At 35.5% G+C, this 27430-nt stretch overlaps 1 protein-coding gene across 43 annotated transcripts in view; it reads left to right on the top strand.

Moving 5' to 3' along the window:
• Positions 1–24664, top strand: part of C28H12orf50 (chromosome 28 C12orf50 homolog) — a 38350-nt gene extending 13686 nt beyond the window's left edge. For 10 of the 43 annotated variants that reach the window (XM_070254133.1, XM_070254135.1, XM_023631208.2 and 7 more), the window contains 10 exons: positions 11539–11697; positions 12649–12774; positions 12856–12969; positions 14836–14946; positions 16146–16253; positions 17628–17744; positions 19149–19253; positions 19510–19713; positions 21393–21485; positions 24566–24664. In XM_070254133.1, coding sequence (XP_070110234.1) covers positions 11539–11697; positions 12649–12774; positions 12856–12969; positions 14836–14946; positions 16146–16253; positions 17628–17744; positions 19149–19253; positions 19510–19713; positions 21393–21485; positions 24566–24591 — 1163 coding nt within the window. In that variant the 3' untranslated portion in view covers positions 24592–24664. The remainder of the gene's footprint in view (positions 1–11538; positions 11698–12648; positions 12775–12855; positions 12970–14835; positions 14947–16145; positions 16254–17627; positions 17745–19148; positions 19254–19509; positions 19714–21392; positions 21486–24565) is intronic. The other 33 variants (XM_070254151.1, XM_070254148.1, XM_070254147.1 and 30 more) reach the window with 6 other exon arrangements.
• The last annotated feature ends 2766 nt before the right edge of the window (positions 24665–27430 follow it).

Here is a 27430-nt window from a genome sequence, read left to right as displayed (position 1 = left end):
CTTATATTGAATGTTGTCTGTGTGGCAGCTCTAGGCTGGGCACACGGCATGCCTAATTTTATTTAACCATCACAAAAACCTGGAAAATAGATGTAGTTAGCATCTTTATTTCATAGACGAGGAAACAGAGGCCTGGAGAGAGTAAATATCTTAGGCAGGATAATGCATCTCTTAAGTGGCAGTCCCTGAATTCAAACACAATTCTGTCTGACTAAAACTGTCTCACGAAAAAAATCAGACGTGGCAACCCGAGTATACACAGACATTTTTGTCATTTGAGTGGACCCACCCATGAGACTCTCCTAATCGGGCTTCCTCCTCCTGACGGGCTAATTCTATTCCACCCTGCCTGATAGCCTTCCTTTTGAAGCTATTAAGGTCCTTTACATTTAATAGAAGACTCCCTTTATCCTGTTAATTTATAGTAAACAGTGTACTCTTTCTAGCATCCCTGAGTTATGGGTATTTCCATTAAATAAGGAAGGTTTCTTCTTTCTTTCTCCAATTTATTTTCTCCATTATTTCTGGCCACACATCAGTGGAACTTGTTCCCTTTAATCACATGCAGCCCAGAAGCCCAGGTACCCCATCTGGTGGGCACCTAATCCAGAGGTTCTCAACTCTGGCTCTGAATTAGAATTACCTGGGGAACTTAAAAAAACAACCAAAAAAAACAAAAGAGTTCCCAGGCACCATCCAGACCACCAATTAAACTGATGCGTGTTGGAGCCCAGCCTTCATTGTACTTTCTTCCTGCAACTTTTTATTTCAAAAATTTTAACCTACGGAAAAGTTGCAAGATAGTTCAGTGAACATCCACCTATGTGCTCCTCAACAGATTCCTAAATAAACATCTTGTCTATTTACTTTTTCTTTTCCCTCTATTGTACTTACATATATGTGTATAATGTACAAATATGTATTTATCCCCTTTTTGAACTTTTAAGTATTAGTTGCAAATATCCTGACACTTCATCCCTAAATACTTTGGCATCTATCTCCTAAGTTTAAGGACATTCTCCTACGTAACCACACTACACAAGACTATCACAAACAGGAAGTTTAACATCGATATGATACTAATGTCTAAGACTTAATCCATACTCAAATTTCCCTAATGTCCAATATTGTTCATTATAGCAGTGCTTCTTGAAGTTTAATATTCACAGGAATGACCTGGAGATCTAGTGAAATTGCAGTCTGATTCGTACGTCTAGGCTAGGGCCTGAGGTTCTATATTTCTAACGAATTGTTTGGTTCATGGGACAACATGTTGAGTAGTGTAGCCTTAGAGTTATTCATTTTGTTTTCCAATCCAGGATCCAATTAGTCATCATTTGTTGCTATTAGTTGTCACGTCTCTTTAGTATCTATATTTCCCTTTTTTTTTTTTGTCTTCCGTGTCAGTGACATTTTTAAAGAGTTCAGATCAGTTGCTTTACAGAATATCCCTTAAATGGAATTTGTTTGTTTCCTCCTGATTAGATTTAAATTAAACGTTTTTCGCAAGAATTTTTGGCAAAGAAGATGAATCAGTGTATTTAAAAATCTATACAAGTGTTTCTATTGCCCTAACCAAACCATTCCCTATGAATGTTCTTAAAGAATTAGTGAAAAGTGAAGAAAAAGAATTGAAGAACCTCTGCTCTTTGACTTTTACAAAAATAAGCACTTTTTTTACTCTTTCAAGCAAAAGGAAAGATAGTACCCAATTCCCAGAGAGTATGAATAAAAACAACTTATCTGGTTAAAAATAATTGAATTCCTTATGGAAAAGATTCTTCTAAGTTTTGCCTTTGCATTTGTGTTCCACATATGGAGGGATTTATAGCAGGAAACACTGAATAATGTCAGCACACATGACATACCTCCCTAAAAGCAGCATTTACCAATTTCCATGGAGCAAATACTCCTACCATGGATAATTTCAAGCTACCAATGTGATATCAATTGGCTTGCAAAATTCCTGAAAATTTTTTTTTTTTTTTTTTAAAGATTTTATTTTTTCCTTTTTCTCCCCAAAGCCCCCCGGTACATAGTTGTGTATTCTTCGTTGTGGGTTCCTCTAGTTGTGGCATGTGGGACGCTGCCTCAGCGTGGTCTGACGAGCAGTGCCATGTCCTCACCCAGGATTCGAACCGCCGAAACACTGGGCCGCCTGCAGCGGAGCGCGCGAACTTAACCACTTGGCCACGGGGCCAGCCCCAAAATTCCTGAAAATTTAACAGTCTGTTTTCATGTGCTGATCTGAGCCCAGTCCAGCACACCACTGATTTTAAGAAGAGAAACCAAACTCCATCTGATTTAAGAGAAAACGAGAAATCATTGGTTCATGTAACTGAAGAGATTAGGGGCAGAGCTGATCTCAGATTCAGCTGGATCTTGGCCTTCCTTTGCCAACTCTTAGATCTGGGCTAGCTGGCTTTCTCCATATACTGTACCTACCCCAGAAACTTCAGATCTAGATCCTGGAGGCAAAATAAGCGAAGATGGAGAACTCTGAGTCAGACCAGGTTAAAATCTCAACTTGCCACATACTTGCCAACTTAACCTTGGGAAATTTCGTATCTCTGTGGCCCAGTTTCTTCATCTATATAATAGAGATAGTAATAGTTCTTATGTCATGGGATTATTTTGGACATTTAATGAATTAATACCTAATAGTTTAGAAGAATATCTGGCAAAGAGTAAGCGCTCAGTATTATCATCATTCTAAATTAACCTCAGAAGAAATCCTTTTCCAACTAAAGCCGTAATGTTGAACATCATCTAACAATGCAGGAAATGTGCTTATCCCTAAAAATTGTTCAGGCTAGGGAAATAGCTAACCTTAGTGGCTAGAGGTCATCGTCACTCAAATTAAATGGACTGAAAATGGGAAAAAGATGATTCCCCAAAGTAAAACTGATGTTTTTTACCAAAAGCAAGGGAAAGAATGCCTATGGGGCAAACAAAAATAATAGATGTTTACTACATAATATATGTAAAAAATGCCTTTTTCAAAAGAGTTAGATTAATTATATCTGGTCACACTAAAATTGATCTTAGTGGCATGAAACTATGGTTTGAGTAGAAAAATCAAGGTGAAAAAAATTATCTATTTGTGTAAATTCATGGAAATCATGTTATGTATAGTGGTTCCTCAAAATCCAAAGACCACAGGTATTTGGGATCTCATAGGAAAGTTACTGCAAATCAACAAAAGTATAATAATATGTATCAAAATTATTAGCACAACATTGTTTTAACTATTGTGGAGAGGGAAATTTAACCACTATCTGAATGAAGTTTTTGCATTACTTGATTAACAAATAATTCACTTGAATGATTTGTTCCATATTTCTAACTCCATGGTTTCTGTTCAGTAAATGCATTGTCTTTACCATCCTATCACTTTTTTCATCTGATATATGTTTTAATATATTAAATGGAAAAGTGTAATGAGGAGTCATCCTTATTTTTGGTGAACTATTCCCTAAAACATTTTTATTGACTAAACTATTTCATCATAAATTTAAATAGTTGCAAAGGATGTACTCGCCAACATTTTATCAATACTGACGTTTAAAAATAAATTTCATTACTCCTTTAAATGAATCCAATGACATTTGAATTGGCATAATGATTTGATACCTGTCTATTTAAAAAGAAAACAATAATCTCAATCAAAATTCAAAGAGATCCAAAAATTTATATGGAAATGCGAAGAGCCAAGAATAATCAAGACCTGTTTGAAGAATAACAAAATGATAGGACTTGTTCCACCAGATAATATCGAGGTTTATAAAGTGATACAGAGATTAAGACAGCGTAGTATTGGCCAAGGGCTAAACACATTGACAAATGGAATAGAATGAAAAGCTGGGAACAGATCCCTGCAGAGACGGACACTTGATTTAAAACAGGAGGCATGGCTGAGCAATGAGTAAAAGATTGTCTTTCAGTTAATGAGGGAAAACTAGACTCCTCTCACACCATAAATAAAAATCAGTTCTAGGTATATTATAAACCTAAATGTAAAAGGTTAATCTTTAACAGTTTCAGGAGGTAATAGGGATACAAATAGTATTAACTATTAAAGAAAGGATGAATAAATTTGATACATTAAAATTAAAATTGTATTCACCAAAATAAAGAGTGAAAAGATAAACCATAGAATGGAAGAAGATATCTGCAGCACGTGTGACCCCAATAAAAGACTCAAACTCAATATTTGAAGAAAAATCAAAAGAAAAGACAGAGGACCCATGGAACAAGTTTCTGTGTTGTCATGGACAATGCCATTTAGAGCTGAATAGTTCTTTCTTGTGGGAGCTCTAGCCTTATGCACTGTAGGATGTTTAGCAGCATCTCTGGACTCTACCCACGAGATGCCAATAGCATCTTCTCAGTTGTGACAACCAAAAATACATCCAGACTTTGCCAAAAGTTCTCTAGGGGAAGGGAGTAAAATCACCTCTGGTTGAGAACCACTGTGATAGAACAATGAGCAGGAAGCATAAACAGGCACTTGAAAAATAGGAAATCCAAATGTCAATCAATGAATGAAGAGGTGACCAATTTATTAGTAAACAGGGAAATGCAAATGCAAACCACTTTGAGATATTGTAACACACCCATTATATTGGCAAAAATTTAAAAATCTACCAATTGTTTTCAAAGACAAACAGCATTAGGAAATCTTGTGGACTGTAGTTAGTTCTATAACGTGAAACAAGCACTCGGAAAACAATCTAGCATTGTCTTATCAAGATAAAGGTATGCATAACTTAGGACTAGGCACTTCCACTTCTGAAGCACATATCCTAGAAAAATGCATTCCCATGTGCATATGGATGCACATAAAAGAATGTTCACAGCAGCATTGTTTGTAATGGCCAAAGGCTAGAAATAACCTAAATGCTCAATAATAGTGGAATGGATAAATAAACTGTGGTACATCCATTCAATGGAATACTATACAGTAATCAAAAGGAATGGATTTAAGAGAAATACGCAAGCAAGGATGCATCTCACAGGTATAATGTCGAGTGAAAAGAGACAAAAAAGAATACAGACTGTTTGATTCCAATTATCAAATGTTCAAAAATAAGAAAATTAAACTTTTTTTAGAAATGGATAACTGACAGTAAAACTATAAGAAAACCCACAAAGTGATTACTGTAAGTCAGGATGAAGATAACTATTGTGGGCATGGAGAAGGAAAGTGGTAAAAACTGGAGAAGACACAGTGGAGACTGTTATTTCTAGACTTAGGTTTTGGCTTTCTGATGTTTATTACATTATATATTTTATGATATGTGCACCATTCTTTATATGTGTTATATATCATTTTAAAAGGTAATAAATACTTCAACAAACATCTCTTTTAAAATTAAGAAAAATATTTCCTTCTCCTAAAACTATTTCCATTTTCTTCCTTCACATATTTTTATCCTAACCTAATATTTTTATACTTGAGTTTATTGATCACTTATCAAAATGAAGTATAATAAAGTGTATATATAAATTGAAATCTAAATTTTTATTTCCTATGCCAAAAAGACTACATATTATGGAGGCTTATAGTTATTAACACATTTTTTAGCATATTTCTTTGAGATTGAGTTGTCATTATAATTATTATTGACATATAATTTATTAAAAAACAATTATGTTATAAACTTTGATAAATAATTATTGCACATGAAAGTAGAATTTTATTGGAAAAGTATCTCTTTATGGGATGAATAATGATCAAAATTGTTCTCATCTGTTTATGAAACAGGAATATAGCTATAAGCTAATATTCAGAACTAGCATATTATTCTAATATTTGTTAAGAGACTTAGGAGATAGTTAATATTTTATAACCTGAGGGAAAGGTATCTAGATGGCAGCATAGGCAGACTCTGAACGCACCTCCGCCCATGTACACAACAAATTTACAACTACTCTGGGAACAATTACCCCTGAGAGAGAACTGAAAACTAAATAAAAAGAAACCTGCAACAAGGGACAGTCCAGACTGACTAAAATTACCTGTTTCAATGAGAAGAGGGTAATGGATACACACACACACAAAATAAGAGGTTGGGTATGATATCAAAAACAAAATTTGGGAGGAGGGGAGTAAAAGAGAAGAGCTTTTAGAAAGAGGTCAAACTAAAGAGACTATCAACTTAGTATAGATTGCTATACATGTAGGTTATTATATATGAATCTCATGGTAATCACAAACCAGAAACCTAAAATAAATATACAAAAAATTAAAGGAATGGAATGTAAACATAGTACTAAAGAAAGCCATCAAACCACAAAGAAAGAGAGCAAGAGAAGGAGAAAGGAACAGAGAAGAACTACTAAAACACCCAGAAAAAAAGTAACAAAATGGCATTAAGCACATACTTTTCAATAGCTAATTTAAATGTCAATGGAGTAAATGCTCCAATCAAAAGGTATAGGGAGGCTGATTGGATAAAAAACAAGACCCATATATATGCTGCATACAAGAGACACATTTCAGACCTCAAAAGACACTCAAAAACTAAAAGTGAAGGGATGGAAAAAGATATTCCATGCAAATGGCAATGAAAAGAAAGCTGGGGCAGCAATACTTAATATCAAACAAAATAAACTTTAAAACAAAAACTGTAACAAGAGACAGAGAAGGGCACCATATACTGATAAAGGGAACAATCCAACAAGAGCATATAACACTTGTAAATATCTATGCACCCAACATAGGAGCACCTAAATATATAAAGCAATTATTAATGAAGTAGAAAGAGAAATAAACAGTAACACAATAATGCTAGGAGACTTTAACACTCCACTTACAGCAATGGGCAGATCATCCAAATGGAGGATCGATAAGGAGACATTGGCCTTAAATGACATATTAAACCAGATGGACTTAGTAGATATATACCAAACATTCCATTCAAAAATTGCAGAATACACATTCTTTTCAAATGCACATGGAACATTCTCCAGGATTGATCACATATTAGATCACAAAACAAGTCTCAGTAAATTTAAGAAGATTGAAATACTACCAAGCAGCTTTTCTGAGTATGAAAGTATGAAACTAGAAATCAACTACAGGAAGGAAGGCAGAAAAGCCACAAATATGTGGAGATTAAACAAAATGCTATTGAACAACGATTGGGTCAATGAAGAAATCAAAGGAGAAATTAAAAAAATACCTGGAGACAGATGAAAATGAAAATATGACATGCCAAAATTTATGAGATACAGTAAAAGCAGTTATAAGAGGGAAGTATTTTGGAATAGAGGCCTACTGCAACAAACAAGAAAAATCTCAAATGAACACTCTAACAGTGCACCTAAAGGGCCTGGAAAAAGAAGAAAAAACAAAGCCCAAATTCAGTAGAAGGATGAAAATGATAAAAATCAGAGTGGAAATAAAGGAAACAGAAACTAAAAAGACAATAGAAAAAAGTCAATGAAACCAAGAGCTGGTTCTTTGAAAAGATAAACAAGACTGACAAACCTTTAGCTAGACTCATCAAGAAAAAAAGAGAGAAGGATCAAATAAATAAAAATCAGAAAGGACAGAGGAGAAATTACAATGGACACCTCAGAAATACAAAAGATTAAAAGAGAATACTATGAAAACCTATACGCCAACAAATGGGATACTCTAGAAGACACGGATAAATTCTTAGAAGCATACAACCTTCCAAAACTGAATCAGAAGAAATAGGGAATTTGAATAGACCAATCACAAGTATGGAAATCAAAATAGTAATCAAAAACCTCCCAAAAAATAAGAGCCCAGGACCAGACAGCTTCCCTGATGAATTCTACCAAACGTTCAAAGAGACTTAATACCTATCCTTCTCAAACTCTTCTAAAAAATTGGAGAGGAGGGGAAGCTTCTTAACTCATTCTATGAGGCCAACATTACACTGATACCACAATGAGAAAAGGATAACACAAAAAAAGAAAATTACAGGCCAATATCCCTGATGAACATCGATGCAAAAATCCTCAACAAAATACTAGCAAATTGAATACAATAATATATTAAAAAGAGCATACACCATGATCAAGTGGGATTCATTCCAGGGATGCCAGGATGTTTCAACATCCTCAAATCCATCAACGTGATACACCACATTAACAAAATGAAGAATAAAAATCACATGATCATCTCAATAGATGTAGAGAAAGCATTTGACAAGATACAACATCCATATATGATAAAAACTCTGAATAAAATGGGTATAGAAGGACAGTACCTCAACATATATGACAAACCCGCAGTTAATATCATTCTCAATGGAGAAAAACTGAAAGCTATCCCTCTAAGAACAATAACCAGACCAGGATGCCCACTTTCACCACTCTTAGTTAGCATAGTTTTGGAAGTCCTAGCCAGAGCAAACAGGCAAGAAAAAGAAATAAAAGAGATCCAAATTGGAAAGGAAGAAGTGAAACTGTCACTATTTGCAGATGATATGATTTTATATATAGAAAACCCTAAAGAATCCACTAAAAAACTTTTAGAAATAATAAAATGAATACAGTAAAGTTGCAGGATACAAAACCAACATACAAAAATCGGTTGTGTTTCTATACACTAACAATGAAGTAGCAGAAAGAGAAATTAAGAATACAATCCCATTTACAATTGAAACAAAAAGAATAAAATACCTAGGAATAAACTTAACCAAGGAGGTGAAAGATCTGTACACTGAAAACTATAAAATATTGTTGAAAGAAATTGAAGACACAAAGAAATGGAAAGATATTCTGTGCTCTTAGATTGGAAGAATTAGCATAGTTAAAATGTCCATGCTTCCTAAAGCAATCTACAGATTCAATACAATCCCTATCAAAGTTGCAACAACATTTTCCACAGAAATAGAACAAAGAATCCTAAAATTTACATGGAACAACAAAAGACCCAGAATAGCCAAAGGATTTCTGAGAAAAAAGAACAAAGCTGGAGGTATCACACTTCCTGATTTCAAAATATACTACAAAGCCATAGTAACCAATCAGCATGGTACTGGCACAAAAACAGACACACAGATCAATGGAACAGAATCAAAAGCCCAGAAATAAACCCACACATCTATGGACAGCTAATATTTTACAAGGGAGCCAAGAGCATACAATGCAGAAAGGAGAGTCTCTTCAACAAATGATGCTGGGAAAACTGGACAGCCACATGCAAAAGAATGAAAGTAGAGCATTATCTTACACCATGCACAAAAATCAACTCAAAATGGATCAAAGACTTGAATGTTGCACCTAAAACCATGAAACTTTGAGAAGAAAACATAAGTACGTTCTTTGACATCGGTCTTAGCAGCATATTTTCAAGTACCATGTCTGACTGGGCAAGGGAAACAAAAGAAAAAATGAACAGATGGGACTACATCAAACTAAAAAGCTTCTGCACAGCAAAGGAAACTATCAACAAAATGAAAAGACAATTTAACAATTGGGAGAAGATATTTGCAAACCGTATATCAGATAAGGGGTTAATATCCAAAATATACAAAGAACACATACATCTCAACAACAAAAAACCAACAACCCAATTAAAAAGTGGGCAAAAGATCTGAATAGACATTTCTCCAAACAAGATATACAGATGGCCAGCAGGCATATGAAAAGATGCTCAACATCATTAACTATCAGGGAAATGCAAATCAAAACTACAATGAGGTATCGCCTCACTCCAGTCAGAATGGCTATAATCAACAAGACAAGAAACAAGTCTTGGAGAGAATGTGGAGAAAAGGGAATCCTCGTACACTGCTGGTGGGAGTGCAAACTGGTGCAGCCACTGTGGAAAGCAGTATGGAGTATCCTCAGAAAATTAAGAATAAATCTACCATATGATCCAGCTATCCCACTGCTGGGTATTTATCCAAAGAACTTGAAAACACAAAGGCATAAAGATACATGCACCCCTATGTTCATTACGGCACTATTCACAATAGCCAAGACTTGGAAGCAACCTAGGTTCCCACCAAGGGACAAAAGAAGATGTGGTATTTAGACATGATGGAAAACTACTCAGCCATAAGAAATGATGAAATCTGGCCATTTGTGACAACATGGATGGACCTTGAGGGCATTTTGCTAAGTGAAATAAGTCAGACGGAGAAAGTCAAATACTGTATGATTTCACTCATAAGTAGAAGATAAGAATGACGACAAACAAACACATAGCAACAGAGATTGGACTGGTGGTTACCATAGGGGAGGGAGGAGATGGAGGGCAAAACGGGTGATTAGGCTCACATGTAAGGTGATGGACTATAATTAGTTTTGGGTGGTGAACATGATGTAATCTACGCAGAATTCAAAATATATTACGATGTACATCTGAAAGCTATATAATGTTATAATCCAGTGTTACTGCAATAAAAAAAAAAGAAGAAGAACATTTTACCCAGTCTGAAGTTATTAAAGGGTCCAGGAATTTATTCATGCTTTATTTGTTTTAAGACCCTGAATCGTATCACTATTTTTAAATTTAGACTTCTGATCCAACTGAATTAGTCATGTAGTATGGTGGTGGGGAATACATCAATTTTAACTTTTGTTTATTATGTCTGTTCAGGTGTCACAATGCCACTTATTAAAAAAGTTATCTTTTCTGAATAATCTTAAAAAAAAGAAAAAGAAAAAAAAGAGGAAGATTGGCAACAGATGTTAGCTCAGAGCCAACATCTTCCTCACACAAAGAAAAAAACAAGATACAGATGTTCACTAGGTTTTTCTGTTATTTGCTGGTTAGTTTTGAAGGTTACAGGATGTTTAAATATGACCGAAAGTTTTGGCCACTCTGACCAATGTGTAGCCAATAGAGAAATTTGAAAGCATCATTCTTCTCACTTCCAAGTAATCACTCCCCAGCCATAGTAAATGAGAACAACTGGATTTTTTCCTCTTTTGGACGTATATACTCTGCTATTATAAGCTATGCCTTATTTGAGTTTGCCTTTGTTAATTTGCTGTAATGTGATTAGTTAAGTTATTCTTACCCCACAGATCTAATGTAAAATACAGTAATGGCTAGGATCACTTTGCATTTATATCAGAAGTGTGATGTGCCGGGGCCTGCCCCATGGCTGAGTGGTTGAGTTCTCAAGCTCAGCTTCGGCAGCCCAGGAGTCTTGACAGTTCGGATCCTGGGCTGGGACATGGCACCGCTCGTCAGGCCATGCTGAGGTGGCGTCCCACATGCTACAACTAGAAGTATCCACAACTAAAAATGTAACAACTATGTAGAGGGGGGCTTTGTGGAGAAAAAGGAAAAGTAAAATCTTAAAAAAAAAAGTGTGATGTGCCAAGTCATGGCTGTAATTATTATCTAACGTCTATAAATTAGCATATTTTTCACATCTTACAGGCAAAATGTTGATTTTTTTTAAGTTAGTTTAATACGCTTTCCAGAAATGCAGAGGGACACATTTTAACAAAAATGTAATCAGGAGGACAATGGTGGATCATTGAACACGCACATAACATGTATCTTGAAAAGACTGAAATGTTGCATTCTCTCTGTAGATATCACTCTACAAAAGGAAACTCAGGAAGGAATTCCACCCCCCACCCAGAGTCAGGAAGCCCTGAAATCTCAGGAGAATATATCACGACCCATTCACCATCCTTTAGTTTTAAAAACTAACTTTGAAGAAGAAGAGGAGGAAGGAGACGAACAAAATGGTTAGTAAGCCTTTTCTCAGATTTACAGAGCAGGTCCACAAACTTCACGATATTTTCTACGTATTTGTGTAACTCTTAGAGGTTTATAATGTAATATATGACAAATTATGGTGAGAAAATAGCTTTAATTTTATTAAGTATATTAAATTCATTATGTTCTTATTTGTTCTCTGTCTACAGATGCTTATAATTCTTTGTATTGAAAAGTTTTTGTTGTATGATGGCTGGGAGACATCCCATGTTTAAACACGTACAGTTGCTTATAGGAATAATAATAACCTCTTTTATTTATATATAACAAGATTGTTATACATATGTCCATCTATCTGTCTATATATTACATGATTACATCTGTCACATTTAATCCTTGAAGTTACAGAGATCCATAGTGTATAATTCATAAAGCACTATCATCTGCATTATCCTAAGCAATCCTTGCAAAAGGATAAACAGGGTTAGAACCCAGATCTTTTGCATGCTAGTCCATCCTATTCCTCCCATATCATCACAGCACTGTGGTGCCAATAAATATGTACAAACAAGATAAACATTCAGCAAAAATAAACTTAGTCTTTTCTCTGTCTTTACTCTGGAATGTTTCCTTCTCTGGGCTACTGGCCACCATAGTGTCTGTGCTCAGGAATACATAAAGCTTTTTATTCCTCTTTTTGCTGGCTTTATCTCCACATCTGCCATAGCTACATATTCCTCCAAACAAACAAACATCATCTCAACATGTGAGTCCATACCTCTAGCTTCTCATCTCAAGACGCAAAATGTGTAATTAGTCATTTCTTTTCTCCTGACTGATTCTTTCTAATACTAGAAATATAGCAATTAGAAACATCTGCCAATAGGCAAATTGTTAATTTTAAAAATTAAAACAAAAACCAGTAATCCATCTATGAGAACAATGTCTGGGATTTTTCATTCTGATTTATAAATTTTCAGATTATTTGGCTTTGGGACAATTTAATTTAAAAAAAATATATCCTATAGATGCTTCTGGTTTATGGACAAAGACTTCTGAAGAAATTGAAGAAAAAAGAGCAATAAAGGAGATATGTTATAAATCTGGTAAGAAATCAAACATTTGTGGATTTTCTAATACTTGAATTGACAAATATACTAACCATTACTTTTCTTATGGGAGATTAGGTGACTACTACAGATTTCATACTCCTCCAGATAAGTCATCATCAAAAAGCATAGCCTCCACGGCGGAAAAAGAGTTAGAAAAGCCTTTGGAAAATGGCAGTGAATTGCAAGAAGGTAAGTAATGAAAAGTCAGCATTTCAAGTTGATGTGTCAGAGACGCTTGGTGTGATAGGCTGTGAATTATTTAGTAAGATGAACCGTAGAGCTAAATGATAAATAATACATCAGAATTGAGAGTGAGAAGGAAGTGCTTTTATCAGATGACCTAAATTTAATATGAAAAGCTGCTATTAATGTAATTATGCTTTCCCAGAGGAGCCACAGAACGAATAGATTTCACAAACACAGGATGACACTCCGCACCCCATGCGGTAATTCTGCAAATAGTTTGCTTTTAACATTTTATTTGTCTATGAGAATAAATCTCCCTGAGAAATACGTGTCGATTTTTCTTTAAGAATAGAAAGAACAACCTAGCCCTCCAGGGGAAAAGGGAGATCACAGAATGACATTAGTGGCAGAACAAGGGTCCATTTGTTTATTGAATGAGTGCCTTGTGTGCACCAGGCAATTTCAGGGGCAATGCAGGTGGATAACTAACTCCAAGGCTGTGCTTTTCATCGACCTTATGCTTTGATGAATCTGATTTTGCTGTTGGTGAACATTTTGCCCTCAAAGGCAAGATAAGAATATGCAAAACATTATTTTCTGGATATAAAACCAGAACTCAGAGGAAATCCATGGATGTCATAAGTTTATATAGCTTTCTTACCCCTAAGATGAGCTGAAAAATAAGTTTTGCAGTGGTAGGAGAGATTGGAATCCTCTCCTCCCCTAAAAAGAAAGGTAGTTAGGAAAGTCTGCTGGGATAAAGATGAGTATAGGATAAAGAGTAAAATGCCTGGCGTATGAATAGATAAGTGGCAAACTATTTAAACACATGGCGGTAGGTGGCAGCAGCATTCCATCAGATGGCGGAACAATTGAAAAGACCTAGCTGTAGGTGGGAGCCATGTAGGGAAGGACAGCTGACCTGCATTACCTAGACAAGAGAAAAAAATAACAAAACAAAAACAAACAAAACTGTTTTGAAGAATGTTAAAAATGGCAGATTATAAAGACAATTGCATGCACTTTGGCTTTATATTATGGTTTTAAAAGCTTTTGATTTTTAAATAATTTCAGTTAATTCATGAACACTCTTTACAGAGATTTCTTCAAATGTCAGCATTTTACACATTTGATTTTTCACTCTCTAAATATACACATTATTATTTTTTTCCAAACTGTTTGAGAGTAAGTTGCAGATATGATGCCCCTGTATGACTCTCACGTAACTGTAGGATAAATATCAAAGTCAGCAAATTATCACTGATACAATATTATTTAGACTTTTTTTTTTAACAATTTTCACCAATTGTGCCATCAATGTCCTTTATAGCAAAATAAAGTGTTTTCCCTGGTTTAGATCCAATCCAGAGTCACATGTTGCATTAGATTGTTATATCTTTTTATTTTGCTTTTAATAGTTTATTTTAGAAGAAAACTATCTAGAGATGTATAGAGAAAATGGTGAGAATCAATTATGACAGTATAATTAGCATTTTTTAATCAATAGTAGTCTCTGATATTTTTACTCAGTTTGTTCATGGTGAATAGACATAAAACAAATATAAAATTCATTATATGAAAAACACATCAAATAAACTAAATATATTATACACACACAATAGTTTTAGATTGCTTACATTTTTAAATTGCCGTTTGATAAATTATCCATGTACGAAAATAAACTTGTTTGCTGCTTTCCTGACAATTATACAGTTTGCTTAAAATTCATGTATTTATAAATTTATTGTTCATCATATCACTATGAAACAATACTTGCATTAACTGTTAGGGTTTTTACCATCCTCATGAATTGTATCATAAACTTATGTAAGCATCTCATGGTTCCATGGGGTAATTTTTTTCTTCTAGGGGATGGTCTTACAGTTCCGACAAAATTTAGCCTATATGAAAGGCAAGGTGAGATAAAAGCATCATTGGATAGGAAACCAAGGACTGACATTGCTGCTTTCGAAAATGGAGGTGAGTTAATTTATTACTGATTGATTCTGAATACATCACCATATAATAAATGAATCTGAAATTTCTATCTCATAACTAATTTTGTTTCATCAAAAGTTTTTTGACATTTTAATTGTTGACTTTGTTAGGTAAGCTCCTTGAGGCCTGGAACTGTATATAATCATTTGCTGTAGATGAGTCTCTGTTTTAGAATGTCTAGCACGTGATGTGTACTCAGTAAATATTTGTAGAATAAATAATTTTGTGTTTAAATAATTGAATAATTGGATGAATTGAGACGTTTATAAAATTTAAAGATGGCTGGAAGTTAATATGCTGGAACAATGAGCCAAATTTAGTAAGGTAAACTTGAACTGTGATAAACATAAAATCTTGCATTTAAGTGCAAGACATTAATGGTAAGTTTTCTTCAAGTTGGGAAAGACCTGACAAGATACACATTGTGAGGAAAAAATAAGTATTTTTTGTTGGCCGCAGTTTTCAAAATGATTCAGTAATGCGTGTCAGCTACCAAATAGCTAAGGTAAACTTACATTGAATTATTAGAAGTAGTATAAGAAGATAATTAAATGTGATAAGTCATTTAAAGTACTCAGCAGAGTGTCTGACATAGAGAGAAACGCTCCATAAATGTCCACTGATTTCTGTACAGGGTGGTCCACATTTGGGTGTCATTATATAGGAGGTTACTTGAAACTAATATTTTGTCTTAAGAAAGGGTGACTTGTATGGTGAAGGATCTGCAAATTATGTATATAAGTAGTATTTAAAGCAACTATGGATATTTATCTGGGAAGATGGAAGACCTTTATGGAACATAAAAACTACTTTCATATGTCTGAAGATATTATATGGAAGATAAATTATATTTACTCTGAGTATCTCTAAAGTGTGGAAATAAAGATTGTTATATGTTGAAGGAAAATTAATTGTGTTGACTATGTGAATTTTCTTGCATTTATCTGTATGTAAGAGTACATACTATATATTCGTACACACACACACATATATATATATACACACACATGTATTAATCGAAACATATGTGATGTGTATAGAGATGGGGACGGTATCACCAAAAAGTGTTTAAACAAAAGTGGGCAAAAGAGATATTATAGAGGAGAATAATCCTGTTATTGAAAGATAGTTTTGTACGACTTTCTGCCATCATTGCCACTGACAGTAAGGTATTGTCGTAGGAGGTGACTGTTATGTTCCACAGAGGATTATATTTCTTGGAGTAGATGAAAATGAAGCTTTAAATGAAGAGAAAGAAATCACCATGTCAACATGTTCAAATACTAAAGGTAAAGAACCTTCTATATTTTGATCCATTTGTAATTTGGATAGATAAGTTAAACATAAAGCTTGAATGTTGTAGAAACGAATACAAGAGGCAAGATAATAAATAAAAATATACACTAAATACACAATTTTTAGGAGTCAAAGATTCCTACGTGCCCTGTCCTGGCTGCTCCCTAATTGTTTGACCATGTGGCTTTATCATTTTTAGATTTAATTTCCTTAACAGGGAACTTTGCCTGTCGGACTACATAATTTCTAGGAGTCTTGCTAGCTCTAAAGTTATTAGTTCTCTTAAATAGTAATATCAAGTCTTTTTTTTTTGGCTTTTTTTTCCCACTTCAAATCCTGATTGAATTTTCTTAGAAAGCTTTGTGAAGCTATACATATTAATACTGCAAAGAGTATTAATCTCATAATGACTTCCTCATTTTACAATTATTACTAACTGTAGTCTGTGAATAATCAAAAGATACAATAATAAAAAACATCTGCGATAGTTTTATGCTGCCCTTAGGCTTAGAATCCCCCAGCTGGTATGTCTGCTGGGCAGTTCTCTCAGTCACAGACTAAAAGTGCAGCAGCCCTGTAATTAGAGGACTTCACATATTCTCCATCCAAAGATTAACCAATTTCATTTACTGCTTTCCCCACCATTAAATTGATGTTCTCAAGAACAGGAAAAGGCACTAGAGATCAAATTATTCTTATGGAAAATTATATGTAAATCTCTTTTCCTCTCTTTCTCTTACTCAGAGGTGGAAAAGTTTTGCCCAATCCATCAAAAAAACCACACCTCTAACTACACTAATAATGGTAGCCACAAATAACATGTAGCTGTTGAAATTTAAGTTAATTAAAATTAAGTAAAATAAAAAATTAAGCTCTTCAGGGGCACTAGCTATATGGCAAATGCTCAATGGCCACATGGGACTAGTGGCTGTCATTTCAGACAGCGTAGATTTAGAATGTTTCCATTATGGTAGAAAGCTCTATTGGACAGTCCTGCTCCAAAAGCTGGCAACAAGTGAAAGTTGTTACATTTTAAATATTTCTTGAACCGCAATTTAATTTGGCACATTTGATGTAAGATGGATAACCTTTTCATTCTTTTGTGTAGAGGTATTAAAAATATTGCCACAAATATATAATTTACATATTGAAGGTAGTGACTGTATTTCTGGACTTTTAATGTTTTGTTAGTGACAAATTTGGGGACAACAATGCCGTAGTGAATTTCAGTGATACATTCTAAAAATTAATATACATATACATATTAAAGAGGTATGCCCATCATATAATGTTTGAAAAGTGAAATACCAACTGAAATGCTTCTTTTACTAATATTGATATTTTATTTTCTTAATTTGCTTTAAAAGATAACAAGGACAATTCTCATCCAAAGCGTTCCCTAACCACCCGACTAGTACCTACAATGCATGTATTAAATGCTACTGAGAATATCAGTATGAAGTGCAAAGAGGATCCCTCTTCAAGTGAGATATTAGCTCTATCACTTTTTTGGCCTTAGATATATTTGCCTTATCATGGATTTGTTTTGCTTATTTGAAATATAATTTTTTTTTAAAAGTATGGTTTACAAATTGTTCAGGATTAAGAATTAAAAACACAATATTCTACTAACTCTGAAAAAGAATTGTAATGTAGGTCCTAGTAAATTATATACTTTCCCACTAGTTTAATTTCAGTATTAAAATTAATAATATACTACCTTATTGGAAGATTCATTAGTCTGGCATTTTAAATTTCACCCATAGTGGGATACATTGACAGGTTTTATTATGTTTTGAATTGTTTTTCTTGATTTGACTTCTTCTTGCCATTAAGTGCTCTGAGCTACCTCTCTTGATACAATTAAGACTCACGAATCTTCCTCTGTTTCCTTCCCTCCTTCCTTCTTTCCCTCATTTCATTTATTGAACCCCCATAATATTCTTGATCACATCTAAGCACTGAAGGGAACCACGATGGTTTACCCCCAAGAAGCTCATTTAGTGACGCTAGTTAAAAATATAGTTTGCAAATCCTACGAGTGGGAGCTTGAGAGTAAGGGTGGAACGTGATGTTTGGAGATGAGGTGGTGAATCAGAGCTTCCCTAAAGGCTTAAAGCTGAAGCTGAAGTTCAGAGCTGGGGCGGAGAGATTTGCTGGTCCACCATAAAGAGCTAATGTAATCTGCATAGTGAACTTGATGTTCATTTTCTCTGTGCAGTAATTACTTGTGAATGTTCAGGATCTCCACATAGAGAAATAACAGAGTGCCTCTCTCTACCAAATTGTTTTAAGATCCTCTGGAGAGATGCACTTTAGAAATTTCTGGAAGATGGAGCATGCATATAAAATTTTCATTGGAAAAATATGCAAGTAAAAAGTGAATAATTTAGTGATCTTAGCACTTACAAATTCTGATTATTCAGTCTTGTTTCACCCAACTATCTATACACTCAACTTCTTATGATCTTAAAAGAATAAGGTAAAATTCACTAAAAGTATTTTACATTAATCCAACTTCTTAAAAGTAGTGGTTTTGGCTAAAAAGGTACAAGAAGGTTTATGTTCAAAATAATTCTAAAACTACTTAAAAATAGCATTATAATGAGATAAATGGTTACTTTTGGAATGTAATTTTATGTTCTTTTTAAAAGAACCTACACACTGCTTATTGAAAGTTTTCTTATCTATCAATTTCCAAGACTGATTTTTTATTTTGGTACTTAAAAATAAATCACCCTTTGTTCTAGAAAGTAAAGTACTAGGTTGGTGCATTTACTTTTTTCTTTTGCTTGACATGTGAATGCACAGATAACAATTAGCACCTACAGTAATTTTCAGATGAAAGCATCTCTTAAAAAACTGTAAAAATTTGTATCTTCTTTAAGTGAACGACGTGCAGCCAGTGAAGAAGCCTCATTTTAAAGGGGTGAAAAAAAGAAAATGGATTTATAATGAACCAAAGAACTTTCCTGGCCCAGGAATACGGAGAGGTAAAGTGTCTATCTATTAGATATTCCTAAATTGTAATTTGAAAAGAGGTTAAATAGCAAATAATATTTTCTACCAGAAAAACAAATCTCTGTTGTTCAGCATGTAACTGTAGATGTCCACGAACCCCTATAAACTTAGATCTTTTGGCTTAGTTGTCTTGCATTGTGCTACCAAACACTTTAAGGACTATACGTTATTTACGGGTGTGAAACCAGCTTATTTTATCCCTCACTCCCTTTCCCCTTTCTTTTACAGCAGTACAGACCCCAAATCCCCAAAATAAAATGAGTTACCATCACAATAATAAAAATAGAAATGCTGAGAATGCATCCTATATCCATGTTCAGAGAGATGCCGTCAGGACTGTCTCATTGAATGCACCTCCCTGCAGCAGGCCCAGAAATGGGTCCTACAATAAAGTCGATGTTACCAAGGAACCCAAACTCAACCTCTGTCCAGGTGAGTTTCTTTACTTGTATGGCTCACTCATGTCTGTGGTTTGCATTCCCATGGAATTTCCTGATGGTCTAACTCATCTTCATTGCTACCTGCCCTCCTCTTCTTTCTCCAGGCCATCACCCCCATAACATCTTAGAAAACTAGTGAGAGGATTTCTTCCATGTGCAGGAGTACACATGGTTTAAAGGATATGGTAGGAGACATGTTGGGTGCAGATGGCTTGACATTCAACCTCCCTAGAGTTTTGTCTCAGAGCACTGATTTTTGTTGCCCCAGGTAGCTTTATTTCACTCTTGAGGATTGTTTTCAAATAGTTGACATTTTCTTGTTCCACTAACTGCATTGTTCAATTATCACTTTCAGGCTAGTGCCTTGGCTTTTCTTTAGACCTTCATGATTACTTTCTGAAAGGGTTAGTTTAGGGGTTAACTGCAATATTTTCGACAACCTCTCATCTCCCCCATGATGCACAGACTGCTTCTAAATCATTTCATCGTGTAATAGGCAGTCATAGTACATGTCAGGAAGTACAAGGCACAGGCAGGAGGGAACCACATCTCTTTCTCTTCCTGTCTTAGATGAGTTTTGCTCTTGAAGTTGGGTTTCGGTTTTCTCAACTTGACAAAAGGCCACTGAGTTCCCTGTAATTTCGTGTTTGTATTTTCCTGTGTTCACAGTCTAGTTAGTAGAGTTCAGAATGTTGTAAACTCTCTGAAATATAAGTAAAAACTCTACATCTCTTTAGGTCCTTTCTTTTACGGTTTAAATAGAGGTTCGCCTTTTCTTCTATTTATTTTAGAATAGAATGATGTTTGGATTTACATATAAAAATAAAGATATCCTTTGGTGAAATAGGCTTTTAACCTTATTTGTTACTATTATTATTTTATTACTAATTGTATTATCATTTTACTGTGAGTGGATGACTGTGAAAAATAGAATGGCTACCAGAAGAGTTTGGTGCCATTGTCTAGATTTGTGTTAAGGTGGCTGCAGTTATATTCACTATTGCTTTTGCACCGTTAGTGCAAATGCCAACATAGGGGAAAAAGAAAATAAGTTCTTGGGATTAGTATGGAGTATGCTTTGAGAATCACAGCTGCATAGTAACACTTGAAAACACAAATACAGCATTATTCGATAATAGTTCAAATGCAGAGCTGTCAGAGGAAAGTAGATATTTAAGGGCCAAGTCAGTGTATACATGCTTTCGTTTCCTGGGGCAGGGAGTTCACTATGGTGGAGCGATCACTGCCATCATGAGAGTCACTTCATGGAAGGAAAAGGGGATTGGGCTGTACCTCCTAGATTTTACTTTCTTTCTTTCTTTTTAAACTCTGCAAATATTAGCAGAATTGTGTGGAAAATCATAGTAAAGCAAGGCAATGAAATATTTGGGTCACATTCAGATATCATACTCTCCTCTGGCTTAGCCTCCTGGGAGAGAGGCGTTCTTGAAGAATTGGACAGCCAATTAAGAGATGTGTTAACCTTGTTCATTGACAGCTTAAATGGTCTTCATAAGCTCACTTGCGGCCCTGATGCCTTAGCTTTGAAATGGTAAAATGAACTACTTAGAGAATAGCTCTCCTCTGAGATGTTTATAACATTGATATGCTCCTGGAATATGATTTCAAAGTTATACAATAATTTAATTCCAGTCTCCTTTGTTTCCTCAGATAAATATATGTCAACATCATATAATGGTACAGGCTGGCGAAAAAGAATTCCTTTTTCAAAGACATATTCAAAAACTGAAAAGATATATACAGGTAAATATTTACTAGTGATTTTAATGTATCATACAATTCTGAAAATGAATAGCAAGTTTTTAAGCTCAAGGAACATTTTAGAAAATTTTCGCGATACATATGAGCACAGTTACTTGGAGTTTAGTAGATATCTTGCCTACCAGCAATTTAATTTGACTTTGTTTCATTGTAGTTCTCCTTTACCCATTTTTATGTGTTATCAGAAATCTTTAGGTATATTTTTCTCCTTAGCTACAAGCATAGGAGTTGCAGCAACTATATAATAAGTTAAGATGCACTCTTTGTTGAACTACAAAGGAAATATATAAAACTGTATTTTGACACAAAATATTAAAGCCCTACTGTATCCACCATAGACGAATATTGGCTGGTGCAGACTGACAGGGCAGCTAAGATGAACTTTCGAGACTGGGAGGTTCAGAATGACTGTGGTGTCCTCTTGTGCTCTGTGCTCTGGGAGGGTGTGGGGATAGAACTTCCCCAGGGTGGAGGTTGGTGGCAGACCCAACCTCAGGTGATTCCCTTAAAAGCTTGGTCTCCCAGCTTATTCTGGGGCTGGCTCAGTAGGTTTGGAAAACCACACAGGATAAAATGATTTCAGTTACTTCTCAGAAAATTGAACATTTCAGAAAAACTTCTAGATAGGGAGTTCCTACTTAAATCAGTAGCCGAGAACTTTCAGAATCACCTGAAATCCATAAGCTCTTGTACTAGAACTTCTCAGAATGAGCGAGAACACATCCAGACTACAAACTGTCCCCTTTCTAAAAGAAATAGCTGAGATCTTCTAAAGCAGCATTTCTCCAAACTCTTTCGACTACAGCTGTGACGCATTATGCAGCCCTGTACACATACTTATGTACTGGAGTCATCTTTCCCCCATCTCTTCCCAAACCATATTGTACTGCAAGAGAACTCTGCTACAGTGCTATCTGAGTATATGTTCTCTTAACTCTGTGTGGGTTTTCACATGTGATTTCACTTAATATTGAGGGGAAGGAGATGAAATGTTGATGAAAGTCCTGGATAAAACCACAAATTGTTGAGCCACATCTTTTTCTTTTATGATTTCCTTGTGGGTGGGATGTTACTTGGAGTATTAAAGGATGTGCTCTTCACCCCTGCTGCTGTCCCAGTGATTGCGCTTGTATCCCAGCAGCCTTCTCCCCTCCCATTCCAGATAGTTAAACATGAATCTGGAAGGCTTTGGGGGAAGGAAGCGGTCACTTCCTAGCATTCATGTGTGGCACAGGAAGGGGGATGTGACAGGGGAGGTGAGCAGAAAAAACCACTTTTTTCTTTCAATCTGCAGAGTGAGGAGGAGGATATGGAGAGGTAGCAAGAGACCAGACAAAGTGTAGAGCTACTTATTCAGTCCTAGTCCCCTTCTCCTCTTCTCCCACCACCCCCAACTATGCCAGGCCCTAGGGGTAGAAAGGTCAATGATAGAATTCCCCTTGAAGCTTTTAAGAATCTGAGCGTAAAAAGGATCTGCATTGTACTTCCCACATGCAACCTAGAGGGAAAAACTTTGGAGAAAATTTCTCACTGCCATCTGGTGGTGGGGTTGGGGGGAGGGCAAGCCATGTCTAACATGAGAGGACTGGAGACAGCCTCTTGAGATTTCCATGCTCCATTGTTGCTTGGGAAGGCATCACAGATTCCTGTGAATTTCAAGGGAGAGAGGATCAGTGGGCTGGGACTGAAGGGATAGCATCAGAAAGATGCCTTTGTGGTAGTGCCCTATTGGAGGAGAGGACTCAGCCTGAATTCTAACAGATTGCTCTGCCAGAGAGTCCATTTAGAAACCAAGCCATCATCCAAACATCAAACTCTTGTTACCTGAAGTAAGGTCTGAGGACCACTAGCAATGACATCACCTGGGAGCTTGTTAGAGATGTGGAATGTACTTCTCAGACCTGATGAATCAGAATCTGCACTTTAACAAGATCCCCAGGTGATTAGGATGCACAATAAAGTTTGAGAAGCCTTAGATGACGGTAGCTGGGCCACCATTCACCAGCACGTGACCCAGACCTTGTTGAGACCCAATATCGTTGAGACAATATTCTCTTTCTAGCTGTAGCTATTCTCTTCTGTTCCAACCCTAGAAATTAGAATAAGCAGCAGGGAGGTTGGGGAGGGAGAAAAACCATGAGAAAGAATTTCAAATCTGAATGTGATTGAAAGGTAAACGTGAAGTAACAAAGAAATCACTAAATTGGATCAAGTTTATGTGCAAAGGACTAGATAAGTTTTTTATATCAAGAGGAAGGAGGAGTTAGAGTCAAGAAATTAAACAGAGTTATGACAAAATAAAGTTAGCTTTTTCACTTGTCTGAGCTTTAGACTGAGAAATTGGTAACCCCTAAACTTTTATCCTTTCCAATTGTTGTCATCACCAGAACAGAGCGAGAAAGATTAGCATGTGTTTCCTCCTCTGCACTTCCTGTTAGGGCACAGAGGAGTGAAATCAGCATCTCCCAGTAGGCAGAGGGACTGCTGGAGAGAGGAGGCAGAGAACAAGAGCTGCCACTAGTCTATTCCTCTAAGGAATAGCTGGGAGCCAAGGCAACAGAAGTGTAAATCGACTAGAGAAGCCTTTTGGGAATCTTGTTAGATGCTATGAGGATAATGCAATAGGAGAGGAGAATGTGCCTATGGGAATCGAGGAAAGGACCTGAAGGCGATTAGAGATGTCATTCTCATTGTCAGTCTTCCCTTGAGGCCATGTGTCTTTTCGGATAAGGGATATAGCTGGTGTGGCTGGAGGTGCCTGTCTCCAAAGAATGGAATGTTCATTCTGTTCATTCTGGGTACCTCATGGTGCAGCCTTATATATAGCATTATTTCCATTCTTTTCCATCCCTCTGTCCAAATTCAAAACACGGTAAGCTTTAGAAAGATGTGGAATTAGTTTCAAAGGCATTTTGAAAATTTATGAATTAAAACAATAAGGTTAGTTTTTGTTTTGCCTTTAGATTTATGGTAAGTAATAGCGAAAGAAATGCGAAATGTTGGTACCCTGAAGAATACTGAAAAAGAATATAATTAAGATATTTTGTTTATTTTATTATTAGAGCCAAGAAGAAATGGGAGCAAGTAAACCTGGAGGTTGAGAGAAGAGAAAAATGAGAAAAGAGAAAAGTGCCAGACATCATCTGATTTACAATCAAAAATGAAAATTCAAAGAATGAGATACTCAAGTACTCCATACTATATACTGGATAGCCAAAGATGATAAAATGCAAATTCTGAAAATAAGTTGCAGGAAGTACATTGTGCTCTTTCAAAACTGATAAAAAGGCAAATTACAAACAGCTGCCTGTGTATTTATATAGGTCTGGAATTCATTTGATGCATTGCCACAAACATTTAATAAAATTTAAAAGTTTGACAATTAAAATCACTCTTTAATTGTAAACTGATTTAGATTGCACAAGTTGAGGAGCAATATTGTGCCTTTGATCTCTGTTTTGCAATATTCTTCACGGAAGAAATTTCACATTTTCTTTCTTTACCTAGACTTTCAGCTGGGCCCTAAGTGACGATAACAGATAAAGTGTAAACAAATTCAACAGAGTCCCAGGATTACAGTTTGGTGATGAGTATGTTAGAGGAATCCCAATAGAAATACATTTTGATGTGTTGTAGAAAGAGACAAAGATTGGTTTATTATGCAAGCAGTTGCTAAACAATGCCTTTGAATTGGCAACTACGAAATTTATCTTCTGAGATGTGCTACATTCAAAACTGAAAAGGAAACATTTCCTATCATGAAAACAAAAAATTATATGATCATATCAGAGAAAAAGACTTGTTAAAGGAAAAAAAGTGAATTAATAACAGCGTGTCCCAAAATTCTTAGGTTTTAAGGCGTTCTTAACTCCAGAACTATAAATGCTTAGAAATGCAAGAGACATCATTTGAAAACTTATTTCCATTTCTTTTGCACTTGTTTAGAATTGCGTATCTTGAATAATAATGTTTTTTTGGAGGAAGATTAGCCCTGAGCTAATATCTGCTGCCAATCCTCCTCATTTTGCTGAGGAAGATTGGCCCTGAGCTAACATCGGTGCCCATCTTCCTCTATTTTATATGTAGGACGCCTGCCACAGCACAAGCGGTGCATAGATCCACACCCGGATCAGAACCAGCAAACCCTGGGCCACCAAGGCAGAACATGCGAACTTAAATACTGCACCACTAGGCCGGCCCCTAGAATATAAATTTTTAATTTAATTTAAAAAATTTCATCTGCAGAGTGACTGAAACAAAAATTTAGGATTAAAAATTCACCTTCAAACGTAAAAACAAGTATGAGTATGTAAGTGATTAACCTTTCAAATGATGTTTTTGTAAGTTTGTAGCATCCATACTTCTGAGTTTATTAAAACTCAGAACTTCACTAAAACTTTGGGACACCGTGCATTTATATTTGCATGCATCTTGTGCTTATTGGTAGCTCTTATTCAGTATTTATTGGTGCGGGGGAAATCAATATTCTTAGAAATATTTTATTTTAGAACATTTTGCAAGCTGTGATTCCAGCTTCTGGAACAATAAACCCTCATTTCTGGCTTCTAATGATGCTGTCTACCCACTTTCAAAAACATGAGGGTATAGTCATTTTGTTTTTGCAAATAGAGCAGATAAAATGAAAACTGTGCCAGCAAAATATCTTGGTGAGATAGATTTGAGAGGGATGTAAGAAAAGAGCTGAGCTGAAAAGCTGTCTGGATGGAGACTGATAGGAAACATCCTATAATTCCGTTTAACAAAACCAATCTATGTCCTTTCAAAACTAGTGGCGAAGAAGGAAAGGTTCAAAGAAGGCAATTCAAGATATCTTTCTTGAAGTATGGGTTCTCAGTACGTATCTTTATTGCATGCCAGATGCTGAAGGATCAATGAAGAATGAGAAAAATCTGAAAGGAAGGCTTGAATGTGATTCTTCTGAATGTGTACATGTATTATTCCTAAATAAATTTTAAATTTTTATTATGATAAACTTTGTCTAAAGGACCAAGTAAATGACAGAATTAACCAACCCTGTTTTTATATTTGTGATTTAGGGAATAGGCAATTAGTTTAAAGGGGTAAACTAGCAACCAAGAAGGAAGATAGCAAACCCCGAAATAAGACAAGAGAGGGCAAGACAAGGATAAGTGGACAACCAAAAATTTGGAAACCAGCAAGAAACTGTGCTTGCTGACTCCTAAACACACAAGTAGTCCATTTAAGCTTAAGTTCTATGATGCCACTGGCGGCCACTTGCTTTTCTGGCACATGCAAAAGCTTTCAATGAGTTTCACTGGTTCTATGATTCTACTCCTTTCCAAATGAAGCAGTAATAAAAATGATAAGAAGAATAGCATTCCTTGGATGCTTAGTATGTCAGTTTTCTCAGGCTGCCATAACAAAGTACCACAAACTGAGTGGCTCAAACATCAGAAATTTATTGTGTCTCAGTTCTGGAGGCTAGAAGTCTGAAATCAAGGTGTCGTTAGGGCGGGTTCCTTCTGAGGGCTGTGAGGGAAGTTCAAGGTCTGTCTCCTTGGCTTGTAGATCACTGTCTTCTTGCATCTCTTCACATGATCTTCCCTCTATGTGTGTTTATATGTTGAAGTTTCCTCTTTTATAAGGATACAAATCATATTGGATTAGGGCCCATCTAATGACCTCATTTTGACTTGATTACCTCTGTAAAGACCCTATTTCCAAATAAGGGCACATTTTGAATTAATGGAGGTTAGGATTTCAATATATGAATTTTGGGGGAATACACAAAGATGTCTTTCGGGCTCTCCCAGGGTGGGTGAGTAGATCTTCAATGACAAATCCATTTTAATTTTCCAATCTCCCTGAGATTTGAATCCCATTTTCTACAGTAAACCAAGGCAGGTCTGGCATTTATAGCTCACTCAGTCTGGGCCACCTTTTAG

Source organism: Equus caballus, chromosome 28 (assembly GCF_041296265.1).
Source record: "Equus caballus isolate H_3958 breed thoroughbred chromosome 28, TB-T2T, whole genome shotgun sequence".
In the NCBI taxonomy this organism is placed as follows: domain Eukaryota; kingdom Metazoa; phylum Chordata; class Mammalia; order Perissodactyla; family Equidae; genus Equus; species Equus caballus.
The sequence above is the reverse complement of the archived record's forward strand: the minus strand, read 5'-3'. Positions and strand labels throughout refer to the sequence as shown.